The sequence below is a fragment of the Paralichthys olivaceus genome, chromosome 24, assembly GCF_024713975.1.
Source record: "Paralichthys olivaceus isolate ysfri-2021 chromosome 24, ASM2471397v2, whole genome shotgun sequence".
NCBI classification, from domain to species: Eukaryota; Metazoa; Chordata; class Actinopteri; order Pleuronectiformes; family Paralichthyidae; genus Paralichthys; species Paralichthys olivaceus.
In genome coordinates, this window is record NC_091116.1 from 5,673,509 (window position 1) to 5,686,506 (window position 12,998).

Genomic DNA, 12,998 nt, shown 5'->3' on the forward strand with positions numbered 1-12,998 from the left:
AGACACGATGAGCAATACCTCTGAGATCAAATTACAGCTTCTCACCCTACAGCCAGACAAGCAGACATGAGTGAGCTGATCGGTGCGTCTCATTAGCTAAAGGTGAACGTTGACTTGTTTTGATAAAGTAACACCTCAACGCCGCTGAGGCACCGGGCCACTCTGAGGTGTTAAACAAATAAACTAATGATGCAACAATGAGCCAACACAGAACAGGTAAACATGTTAGATTTTAACTTTTCATGTTCAGACTAAGGAGAACTTTCAAATTATTTTAGAGTCGTTTGCTTGGTTTTAGTTCAAAAGTTTGGGAAAGTTGCTTCTTTTCATTCTTGTTGGGATTTAGATGAAATATTGATCATTAACCAAAACCAATCTATTAAGTACAAACTGTTTACAGTGGTTTAGGTGAATTTTGTTGCCATTTGACAGAATGAAGATAATTCTCCCTGTTCTGTGTTGAGCATTGTTAAGTTATTATTATTATTAATATTATTATGAAGATAACCATTTATTGAAGGTATCTTCACATTTGCAGTAATATACAGTGCAATCAACCTTATTTACATATTTCTTCTAAAATATCTGTATTCTTATTTAATTGTATTATATTTTTCTGTATATTTTCTGTCCTGTCTTTTAGTTCTCGGCTAATTTTGCTAATACGGAACAAACGTTTCACACAATTATACTTTGGTGAAAATGAACAACTTGAATCATTGATATTTAGTGTCTCTCTTCTCTGCTTCTAGTTAAGAAAGACTCTTCTGAGATCTGAGTCTTACTGTTTGTTCTCTAGTGTAACATGTGATCAAACATTAATAAACCTCGTTATTTTTTTACAAAGAGTGGAGAATGTTCAAGTTCTATCTAGAGAAAATAATTGGACGATGGCTGATGAAGAATACGATGATGATGGACAAGTGACATCATCTATCAAGGTCCTTGAAAAAAAATGACAGGGAGGAGTAAGAGGACGATAAATGAATCGTGTGGTACAGACTCTTAAAGCTGACCACCATCTCCTCCCTGCTTCCACTCCTCCCTGATGGAAGATGCTGGGGCCCCCCTGCTCTGCTTCCCCAGCCTGAACTCCTCCTGCAGACGTCTGCTGCGGCCTCGCTCCGAGGCTGCTCTTCTCTACACTCTGCTGGCCTCCGTCTCTCTGCTCACCGTGACACTCAACCTGCTCGTCATCATCTCCATCTCTCACTTCAGGCAGCTCCACACCCCGACCAACTCCCTGCTCCTGTCTCTGGCCGTGTCCGACCTGGTGGTGGGGCTGCTGGCGATGCCCATCGAGGGCCTGCGTCACATGGAGACATGTTGGCTGCTGGGGAGGCTGATGTGCGCTCTGACTCCTTATCTGTCCTACTGTCTGCTCTCTGCCTCTTTGGGCAACATGGTGCTCATATCGATAGACCGCTACCTGGCCATCTGTGACCCACTGCTCTATTCTTCTAAGATCACACTGAACAGGGTTAAAATCTTAATCAGTCTGTCCTGGGCCTGCTCTCTTCTCTATAACGGTTTCATCTTGATGGGACACTTAGCGTGGCCGGACAGATACAACTCCTGCCACGGGGAGTGTGTTGTGGTCATTAACCACATCTCAGGCACATTAGATCTCTTCTTCTCCTTCATCGGGCCCTGCACTGTCATGGTGGGTCTGTATATGAGGGTGTTTGTGGTTGCCGTCTCTCAGGTGCGTGTCATTCGGCTGCAGATAGTCACCAGCACTTTCACTGCGGCTCCCACTGCTAAAAAGTCAGAGAGGAAGGCAGCCAGGACTCTGGGCATTGTGATAGCTGTGTTTCTAATGTGCTTCTGCCCGTATTACTATCCCGCCCTGGCAGGTGAGGACACCTCCAGCAGCTTGTCCTACTATGCCATGTTGTCTTGGATCATGCTGATCAACTCCTGTGTAAATCCTCTAATTTACGCCCTGTTCTACCCCTGGTTTAGAAAAGCTATCAAACTCATTTTCACCCTCAGAATACTGCAGGCTCACTCGCGGGAGGTCAATGTACTGTAAACTTTTCAGAGGATCAGAGAGAGAAATGCTGCAGCACCACAGAGCCCTGAACAGTGGACTCAGGCACAAATTGTTATAAGAATGTAATCCGCTTTTTTCCTCAACTCACCTTTAAAACAAACAAACAAACAAATGTCTTGTTTACTGACCTTGAAGGAAACACTGAATGCATGAAACGTGTGTCCACTACAACTATTATAACAAATGTAGAATTTAAGATCTAGAATGCGACTCTAAACCAGTTTGTCACATATTATAAATTGAATGTTTACTGCGGTGAGCTTTGACCACCAATTTCTGAACTATTCATATTTGAACTACCGTCACTCCATTGCTATTTATATAATAATTACTAGAATGATTACTGTGGTTGTATACTGTATGAATCTATTATATTTATCATTAGGACAGTTAAATCATGTTTGTTTAATGCCATATTCCTAATTCCAAACCACCCTGTCCACACTTCCAATCACAGACTGATCATATTATCACACACATCATCATACCTACTTTATTATGTTCTGGTCTGTTCATGATGTTCATTTATCTTCCTTCTCACTCCATTGTTGTTCCAGTCATCGTTTCACTTCCTCATGTCCTCAGTGACACACAAAATAAAAATGTATGTAAACGTCCATAAGTGTTACACAACATAATCATATCTTTATTCTGAATCATTGCTTTGTCGCTCGAACTTACCCGCTAGGCAGCAACAGCCAGGTGTCCATTAATTAGGTCTGTAAATAAGAATATAATAAATATTAAGAAGATTCCATGATTAAATATGAAATTACAGTAAATGGCTTTGAAATAGAAATTCTAAATAATAGCAAGAGAATAAAAGTTTTTCCTTTAAGCCCAAATTATTGCTTTTAAAACCTAAAGGTAGACAAACATTTTCATCATTTGATTCAATAGTTTGAATTCCTTCAAATAAAAGAACGGAAGTATACAGTTGTATAATTCTATAAATGCAAGTCAAACACAAACCTCCATATTAGAAAGGCCAAGTCAATAGGCATGCACTTCTTAGCTTTCACCACTTGAGGGCGTAATTTGACTCCAATGCGGTACAGTATGTCTCACAAACCACAATCAAGCATCTTTAAATATTTCACATTGTTTTTTATGAATCCTTTATTGACCCAGTAAAAATTTGGATTTCGTTACATTTGCTTCAACCAGAATAGAAAACAAACAAACCAAGAATTAATTTTATCTCAAGGCAAAAATATAGTGAAATAAACAGGACGAGTTATCAGGTTAAAAACATACTTTACTTGAGGACATTGACCTCATAACTTAATATTTGATATTTGACAGTTTGTTGCATTCACACTTAACAGTACTTCCTTTTGAATTTCTATGTTTTTTAATAGTACATCTGCACAAATTGTATTTTTTTTGTGCCACAGTAATTTAGTAGATTTGTTATTGACTCATTGTGTGAAGAAGAACTAAATGTACAAAATAATAACGTCCAGTTAAAGACAGATACATTTTGGATTTGATTTGCATTTTTCTTATTAACTACTTACAGCTGCTTTTAAAATCACAATTTGAGCATTTCATGAAATCAAGTGGATAAACTTAAAACTGTTGAGAGTATAAACTCAACAGATTTAATCATTCATTGCAAACCACAGAGTACAAATGAATGATGAATCAAAATTATGTTGTTAGGAGTTAGAAATGATGAAGAGGATGACGAAGGTCTTGCATCAGTCATTTGGAAGGGGGGCTGGGTTTAGGGAGGATAAATGAACTGTCTGATAGGAAGTTGCAGCTCTTCCACTCCTCCCTGATGGAAGATGCTGGGGCCCCCCCGCTCTGCTTCCCCAGCCTGAACTCCTCCTGCAGACGTCTGCTGCGGCCTCGCTCCGAGGCTGCTCTTCTCTACACTCTGCTGGCCTCCGTCTCTCTGCTCACCGTGACACTCAACCTGCTCGTCATCATCTCCATCTCTCACTTCAGGCAGCTCCACACCCCGACCAACTCCCTGCTCCTGTCTCTGGCCGTGTCCGACCTGGTGGTGGGGCTGCTGGCGATGCCCATCGAGGGCCTGCGTCACATGGAGACATGTTGGCTGCTGGGGAGGCTGATGTGCGCTCTGACTCCTTATCTGTCCTACTGTCTGCTCTCTGCCTCTTTGGGCAACATGGTGCTCATATCGATAGACCGCTACCTGGCCATCTGTGACCCACTGCTCTATTCTTCTAAGATCACACTGAACAGGGTTAAAATCTTAATCAGTCTGTCCTGGGCCTGCTCTCTTCTCTATAACGGTTTCATCTTGATGGGACACTTAGCGTGGCCGGACAGATACAACTCCTGCCACGGGGAGTGTTTAATGGTCATTAGCTTCATCTCAGGAATTGTTGACCTCTTCTTCACCTTTGTCGGGCCCTGTACTGTCATGGTGGTTCTGTACGTGCGGGTGTTTGTGGTTGCTATTTCTCAAGTGCGTTTAATTCAGGCACACACTGCTGCTGCTAATGCGAGATCAGGTACAAATGCAAAGATCTCAGAGAGGAAAGCAGCCAGGACTCTCGGGATTGTGATAGCTGTGTTTCTAATGTGCTTCTGCCCATATTACTATCCCTCTCTTGCAGGTCAGAACACTTCAAATAACTTTTCATACTTTGCTGTTCTGTCTTGGATCATGTTAATGAACTCCTGCATGAACCCTCTGATTTATGCCCTGTTCTACCCCTGGTTTAGGAAATCTATCAAACTTATCATTACACTTAAAATACTGCAGCCTCACTCAAAGGAAGTCAAGATCATATAGACATGTCTGACACTTTGTTTTATTGAATCATGAACACGGCGATAAATGTGGATGTGTGCTGACTTACTGTGAATTCAGAATAGAATGAGCAGGAGACACTCGACAGCAGTTGGAGCTGCAGCAGGCTTTCTTGTGTTGTCACTCTGTAGGAGGAAAGAGACAGGAATTGTTTTTGTTTAGAGAAGACAACGTCTTGACGGCAAGTTAAAATATAAAATTACTGCAATGAAATTCTGTACTTTGCAATGTAAAAATATGCTGCTTTCTATTCTATTATTAGAAGATTATATATAATATATATTCAACACATACTAGTGGTTTTATTGTGCATGATTGCAATATTACTCACTAACTACAACACTGATAAGACACGCTATTGTAATTATGTCATGTTGTTTTTATATTGTGATTAAAGAGAGTTTGCTTCTTTCAATAAAAAGTTCACTAAAAAACTCACACACCAAGCAGAGCACTAGACATTTATTTACTTTATATTTTTCCTCCTCTGGCAAACATGTGGCAGGTAAACATAAATAAAATAAACAGTTCTTGTAATTTGTTTCATCCCTGCATTTGAAAGCATTGCTCTTCTAAATTAGCTCTGCTCAAGCTGACACTATTTAAATGTCTTAGCATTGTTAAAAGTGCGATATAAAAATGTATGTGTGCATCTAGGCCTTGAAAGGTTGTTGGCAATTATTTTACCACTGGCCACAAAAGATTTCATTGGGCACTAGGTGGCAGTGTTGCATAACAGCCAATCATGTTGAAAAAGAGTACAATCTTTAAACCTGACAAATAGAATTCTTTTTACAATTAAATAATTTGACAAATGATTTAAAATGTGTTGCTGACATTGTGCTGAAGTGGTGGCTCCGTTTTAAAGGTAATGAGTCTGCGTCAGGCTCCAACAAGCATCATTGGGCTGGTCGCTAAATATTTCATTTTCTATACAGTATTAAGTTGTTGTTATACAATGATGGTTTTTATTGCATTCTTTTGCCTTAATATACAATTCATCTTTTGATGATTTTGTACTATGGAGGTTTATGTGTTTCTATTCTGGGATATATTTTTTTAAATCGGTCATGCCCACGAATGTTTTGAAATTGTTTATAATATTTATTGTTTGAGTTAGATAAAGAAACTGCACCCCCGCGAGTCTACCTAACTTGGTCTATTCGAAGTTCCCCTTCTCAATATATCCCATTGGACTCCTCCTCTTCCTGTTTGCCAGTCGGTACTTCCGCTTGGATCCGGAACTGCGTGGATGCGGAGCCCATAGATCTTCATGATGTAAATACTCTTTCAAATATCAACCCAGTTATTCGATCTTCTGTGTGTTCGACGTGTCGCTGCACATGTGTCATTGTTCACTTGTGTTTTAGAGGAAAACTCGTCTCATTAGTTCCTAACGTCAATGCTTAGCTGAGCTAGCATCACAAGCTAACCGAACCTGAGCGTGTGTGAAATTCTCATGTAAACGCTTGATCACTTGTTTTGTCCTAAACTAACTAAAGTACGTCCAGTTGACTCTGAGGAAACATCTGGAGATGTATCTTCATATAATATATAATAATATACAATAATGATCAGCTTTTCATTTCCATCAATATCAAAGTAACACAAGTTCAATACACATAGTTGATTTCATAGATTTGTATTGTGTGAACTCAGTGAGGAGAAATAACACAGGATTGATCTACATCATTCAAATATTCAGAAAATGTGAATTTAAACTTAAAATTATAGTAATGTAACATTTATCGTGTTTTTTATATTGAAATGTTTTTCATAATTTATTTATATTATTATTTAGATGTATAATTAAAAACTAAAATAAAACATTGTTCTAATAACTAATGCGGCATTTATTGAGATCATTCTCTGTGAATCTTATTAAGAGAAACAAGTTCTCATCAGTTTATATCAACAATTATCTCCATTAATGTCTCATTATTACTTGTTGAGCTGTTTTGCTCCTGAATGAGGATTTTGCTTTCAAACACTTGATAAATATGGGCTATACAATTAGAATTTGATGGATTGATTGAGAACGACAAACACTCGATAAATAGTACAACATTTTACAGACATGACGCAGATCTACAATGTGTTTTACCTCCTCGTTGTTTTCACAATGCATAACCATTATATTGATATATATTGGACATCATTATTGATATTCTTTTATTGCTCAGCCCTAATTTGACCTTTATTAAAATGTAAATGTCACCGTTTGAGCTCCATCTAAATGTGTTTTATATGAACTAAAGTGACTCAGTTGAGTCACAAAGACATCGATAGACTCAATTTAATATGTTAAAGTAGAGTCTATCTATTCTATGAATATCCTGTTATAATTCAGCTTCTTACTGGACCAGATGGACATTTTGCCCAAAAGTTGAACTCTTTCATTTCCTATCCCTGTGGTTGTAGTTTATATAGGAACATTTGTCACCACCTAAAATGGAACAGCAGTGTGTTAGCTTGTAAAAGTAAAATTCAACTGTAATATTTGGATTTGAATTATTTTATAATTGTATGATTATAATTGTATGTGAGATTGTTAGATTAGCTCAAGCATGAAAAGTCAGTCAACAAAAAAATGTTGTTTTGAGCCAAGCAAGTTAAAAGTGGAAATGCTGGAAATGTGACACATTTAACACTCAGAAGATCTAATCAATGGTTTGTTATTTTAGGTAAAGCAGTTACAGAGGAGACCCCACACGGAGCCACCAGGAGCAGGAGCTTCTGCCAGGAGCCACCATGAGGTGACCACTGCATAAAATAGCGAAACATTTATAAGATGTATATTATGTCGTTTAAAATATGAAAAAAAAGTCATAGGTTGTTATGTCGTCTAAAACATGGAAAAGAAAAAGTCATAGTTTAGTATGTCATCTAAAATATGAAAAAAAAGTCATAGGTTAGTATGTCATCTAAAATATGAAAAAAAACACATAGGTTAGATAGATAGATTACTTTATTCATCCCCGGAGGGAAATTAAGTCGTCATAGCATCTCGTATATCAGAAAACAACAAAACACAATACAATAGAACAAAACAAAACATTGAGGTAGAAAGAACAAAAACAGAAACACAAGATGAATAGGCAGACAAGTAGTGCAGTGGCAATATGATGGTAATAGTACTGATGATATGATGGTAATGTTATTGTTAGACAGTATATAAAAATAGTAGTACAGTATATATATATATAGTATACAATATAACATAATATATATTTATATGGATAGTAATTATACCAATATAATAGCAGTATATAGTAATAATGGCAGAAACAGTATATATAATAATAATAATAGTAATAGTAGTAGTAATAATATAATAATAATAACATGTACACATGTATAAATATGTGTATATAGACTAATATATACGAAGAATATACAGAGTATGATATAATATGATGTGATATATAGTATATAGTAGGGTATAAATATAAGTACTTTACTATACAATATACTATCAGTGTAAGAATATGTAGACATATTAGTATGTCGTCCAAAATATGATAAAAAAGTCATAGGTTAGTATGTCGTCCAAAATAAAACATTGTTCTAATAACTAATGTGGCATTTATTGAGATAATTCTCTGTGAATCTTATTAAGAGAAACAAGTTCTCATCAGTTTATATCAACAATTATCTCCATTAATGTCTCATTATTACTTGTTGAGCTGTTTTGCTCCTGAATGAGGATTTTGCTTTCAAACACTTGATAAATATGGGCTATACAATTAGAATTTGATTGACTGAGAACGACAAACACTCGATAAATAGTACAACATTTTACAGACATGACGCAGATCTACAATGTGTTTTACCTCCTCGTTGTTTTCACAATGCATAACCATTATATTGATATATATTGGACATCATTATAGATATTCTTTTATTGCTCAGCCCTAATTTGACCTTTATTAAAATGTAAATGTCACCGTTTGAGCTCCATCTAAATGTGTTTTATATGAACTAAAGTGACTCAGTTGAGTCACAAAGACATCGATAGACTCAATTTAATATGTTAAAGTAGAGTCTATCTATTCTATGAATATCCTGTTATAATTCAGCTTCTTACTGGACCAGATGGACATTTTGCCCAAAAGTTGAACTCCTTCATTTCCTATCCCTGTGGTTGTAGTTTATATAGGAACATTTGTTACCACCTAGAAATGGAACAGCAGTGTGTTAGCTTGTAAAATAAAAAGGTTAGTATGTCGTTTAAAATATGATAAAAAAGTCATAGGTTAGTATGTCGTCCAAAATATGATAAAAAAGTCATAGGTTAGTATGTCGTCCAAAATCACCTCAAAAAGTCATAGGTTAGTATGTCGTCCAAAATATGATGAAAAAGTCATAGGTTAGTATGTCGTCCAAAATATGATGAAAAAGTCATAGGTTAGTATGTCGTCCAAAGTATGATAAAAAAGTCATAGGTTAGTATGTCGTCCAAAATATGATTAAAAAGTCATAGGTTAGTATGTCGTCCAAAATATGATAAAAAAGTCATAGGTTAGTATGTCGTCCAAAATATGATAAAAAAGTCATAAGTTAGTATGTCGTCCAAAATATGATGAAAAAGTCATAGGTTAGTATGTCGTCCAAAATATGATGAAAAAGTCATAGGTTAGTATGTCGTCCAAAATATGATAAAAAAGTCATAGGTTAGTATGTCGTCCAAAATCACTTAAAAAAGTCATAGGTTACTTTGTCGTCCGAAATATGATAAAAAAGTCATAGGTTAGTATGTCGTCCAAAATATGATTAAAAAGTCATAGGTTAGTATGTTGTCCAAAATCACCTCAAAAAGTCATAGGTTAGTATGTCGTCCAAAGTATGATAAAATAGTCATAGGTTAGTATGTCGTCCAAAATCACCTCAAAAAGTCATAGGTTAGTATGTCGTCCAAAATATGATGAAAAAGTCATAGGTTAGTATGTCGTCCAAAATATGATGAAAAAGTCATAGGTTAGTATGTCGTCCGAAATATGATAAAAAAGTCATAGGTTAGTATGTCGTCTAAAATATGATAAAAAAGTCATAGGTTAGTATGTCGTCCAAAATCACTTAAAAAGTCATAGGTTAGTATGTCGTCCTAAATATGATGAAAAAGTCATAGGTTAGTATGTCGTCCAAAATATGATAAAAAAGTCATAGGTTAGTATGTCGTCCAAAATCACTTAAAAAAGTCATAGGTTACTTTGTCGTCCAAAATATGATAAAAAAGTCATAGGTTAGTATGTCGTCCGAAATATGATAAAAAAGTCATAAGTTAGTATGTCGTCCGAAATATGATAAAAAAGTCATAGGTTAGTATGTCGTCCAAAATCACTTAAAAAGTCATAGGTTAGTATGTCGTCCTAAATATGATGAAAAAGTCATAGGTTAGTATGTCGTCCAAAATATGATAAAAAAGTCATAGGTTAGTATGTCGTCCAAAATCACCTCAAAAAGTCATAGGTTAGTATGTCGTCCAAAGTATGATAAAATAGTCATAGGTTAGTATGTCGTCCAAAATATGATTAAAAAGTCATAGGTTAGTATGTCGTCCAAAATATGATGAAAAAGTCATAGGTTAGTATGTCGTCCAAAATCACCTTAAAAAGTCATAGGTTAGTATGTCGTCCGAAATATGATAAAAAAAGTCATAGGTTAGTATTTCGTCCAAAATATGATAAAAAAGTCATAAGTTAGTATGTCGTCCGAAATATGATAAAAAAGTCATAGGTTACTATGTCGTCCAAAATATGATAAAAAAGTCATAAGTTAGTATGTCGTCCAAAATATGATAAAAAAGTCATAGGTTAGTATGTCGTCTAAAATATGATAAAAAAAAGTCATAGGTTAGTATTTCGTCCAAAATATGATAAAAAAGTCATAGGTTAGTATGTCGTCCAAAATATGATAAAAAAGTCATAGGTTAGTATGTCGTCCGAAATATGATAAAAAAGTCATAGGTTAGTATGTCGTCCGAAATATGATAAAAAAGTCATAGGTTAGTATGTCGTCCGAAATATGATAAAAAAGTCATAGGTTACTATGTCGTCCAAAATATGATAAAAAAGTCATAGGTTAGTATGTCGTCCAAAATATGATAAAAAAGTCATAGGTTAGTATGTCGTCCAAAATCACCTCAAAAAGTCATAGGTTACTATGTCGTCCAAAATCACCTCAAAAAGTCATAGGTTACTATGTCGTCCAAAATATGATAAAAAAGTCATAGGTTAGTATGTCGTCCAAAATATGATTAAAAAGTCATAGGTTAGTATGTCGTCCAAAGTATGATAAAATAGTCATAGGTTAGTATGTCGTCCAAAATCACCTCAAAAAGTCATAGGTTACTATGTCGTCCAAAATATGATAAAAAAGTCATAGGTTAGTATGTCGTCCAAAATATGATTAAAAAGTCATAGGTTAGTATGTCGTCCAAAATATGATAAAAAAGTCATAGGTTAGTATGTCGTCCAAAATATGATTAAAAAGTCATAGGTTAGTATGTCGTCCAAAATCACCTCAAAAAGTCATAGTATGTCGTCCAAAATATGATGAAAAAGTCATAGGTTAGTATGTCGTCCAAAATATGATAAAAAAGTCATAGGTTAGTATGTCGTCCAAAATATGATACAAAAGTCATAGGTTAGTATTTCGTCCAAAATATGATAAAAAGTCATAGGTTAGTATTTCGTCCAAAATATGTTGAAAAATAGTCATAGGTTAGTACGTCGTCCAAAATATGATAAAATAGTCATAGGTTACTATGTCGTCCAAAATATGATAAAAAAAAGTCATAGGTTAGTATTTCGTCCAAAATATGATAAAAAAGTCATAGGTTAGTATGTCGTCCAAAATATGATAAAAAAGTCATAGGTTAGTATGTCGTCCAAAATATGATTAAAAAGTCATAGGTTAGTATGTCGTCCAAAATATGATTAAAAAGTCATAGGTTAGTATGTTGTCCAAAATATGATAAAAAAGTCATAGGTTAGTATGTCGTCCAAAGTATGATAAAATAGTCATAGGTTAGTATGTCGTCCAAAATCACCTCAAAAAGTCATAGGTTACTATGTCGTCCAAAATATGATAAAAAAGTCATAGGTTAGTATGTCGTCCAAAATCACCTCAAAAAGTCATAGTATGTCGTCCAAAATATGATTAAAAAGTCATAGGTTACTATGTCGTCCAAAATATGATGAAAAAGTCATAGGTTAGTATGTCGTCCAAAATATGATTAAAAAGTCATAGGTTACTATGTCGTCCAAAATATGATAAAAAAAAGTCATAGGTTAGTATTTCGTCCAAAATATGATAAAAAAGTCATAGGTTAGTATGTCGTCCAAAATATGATAAAAAAGTCATAGGTTAGTATGTCGTCCGAAATATGATAAAAAAGTCATAGGTTAGTATGTCGTCCAAAATATGATTAAAAAGTCATAGGTTAGTATGTTGTCCAAAATCACCTCAAAAAGTCATAGGTTAGTATGTCGTCCGAAATATGATAAAAAAGTCATAGGTTAGTATGTCGTCCAAAGTATGATAAAATAGTCATAGGTTAGTATGTCGTCCAAAATCACCTCAAAAAGTCATAGGTTACTATGTCGTCCAAAATATGATTAAAAAGTCATAGGTTACTATGTCGTCCAAAATATGATGAAAAAGTCATAGGTTAGTATGTCGTCCAAAATATGATTAAAAAGTCATAGGTTACTATGTCGTCCAAAATATGATAAAAAAAAGTCATAGGTTAGTATGTCGTCCAAAATATGATAAAAAAGTCATAAGTTAGTATGTCGTCCGAAATATGATAAAAAAGTCATAGGTTAGTATGTCGTCTAAAATATATTGAAAAATAGTCATAGGTTAGTATGTCGTCCAAAATATGATTAAAAAGTCATAGGTTAGTATGTTGTCCAAAATCACCTCAAAAAGTCATAGGTTAGTATGTCGTCCAAAATATGATAAAAAAGTCATAGGTTAGTATGTCGTCCAAAATATGATAAAAAAGTCATAGGTTAGTATGTCGTCCAAAATATGATAAAAAAGTCATAGGTTACTATGTCGTCCGAAATATGATAAAAAAGTCATAGGTTAGTATGTCGTCTAAAATATGATAAAAAAAAGTCATAGGTTAGTATGTCGTCCAAA

General features: G+C 35.0%; 2 protein-coding genes across 2 annotated transcripts; both read left to right on the top strand.

The window, feature by feature from the left end:
• Positions 1 to 1,048: 1,048 nt before the first annotated feature.
• Positions 1,049 to 2,035, top strand: LOC109639723 (trace amine-associated receptor 13c-like). Its single transcript, XM_020103328.2, has one exon. The coding sequence runs from the start codon at positions 1,049 to 1,051 to the stop codon at positions 2,033 to 2,035; it is 987 nt and encodes a 328-aa protein (XP_019958887.2).
• A 762-nt stretch (positions 2,036 to 2,797) lies between these two features.
• LOC138406988 (trace amine-associated receptor 13c-like) lies at positions 2,798 to 6,071 on the top strand. Its single transcript, XM_069521295.1, has one exon. The coding sequence runs from the start codon at positions 3,843 to 3,845 to the stop codon at positions 4,827 to 4,829; it is 987 nt and encodes a 328-aa protein (XP_069377396.1). The 5' UTR covers positions 2,798 to 3,842; the 3' UTR covers positions 4,830 to 6,071.
• Positions 6,072 to 12,998: the final 6,927 nt, after the last annotated feature.

Excerpts from the sequence above, each read along its gene's own strand:
- LOC109639723 (XM_020103328.2), top strand. The coding sequence starts at position 1,049 with ATGGAAGATGCTGGGGCCCCCCTGCTCTGCTTCCCCAGCCTGAACTCC.
- LOC138406988 (XM_069521295.1), top strand. The coding sequence starts at position 3,843 with ATGGAAGATGCTGGGGCCCCCCCGCTCTGCTTCCCCAGCCTGAACTCC.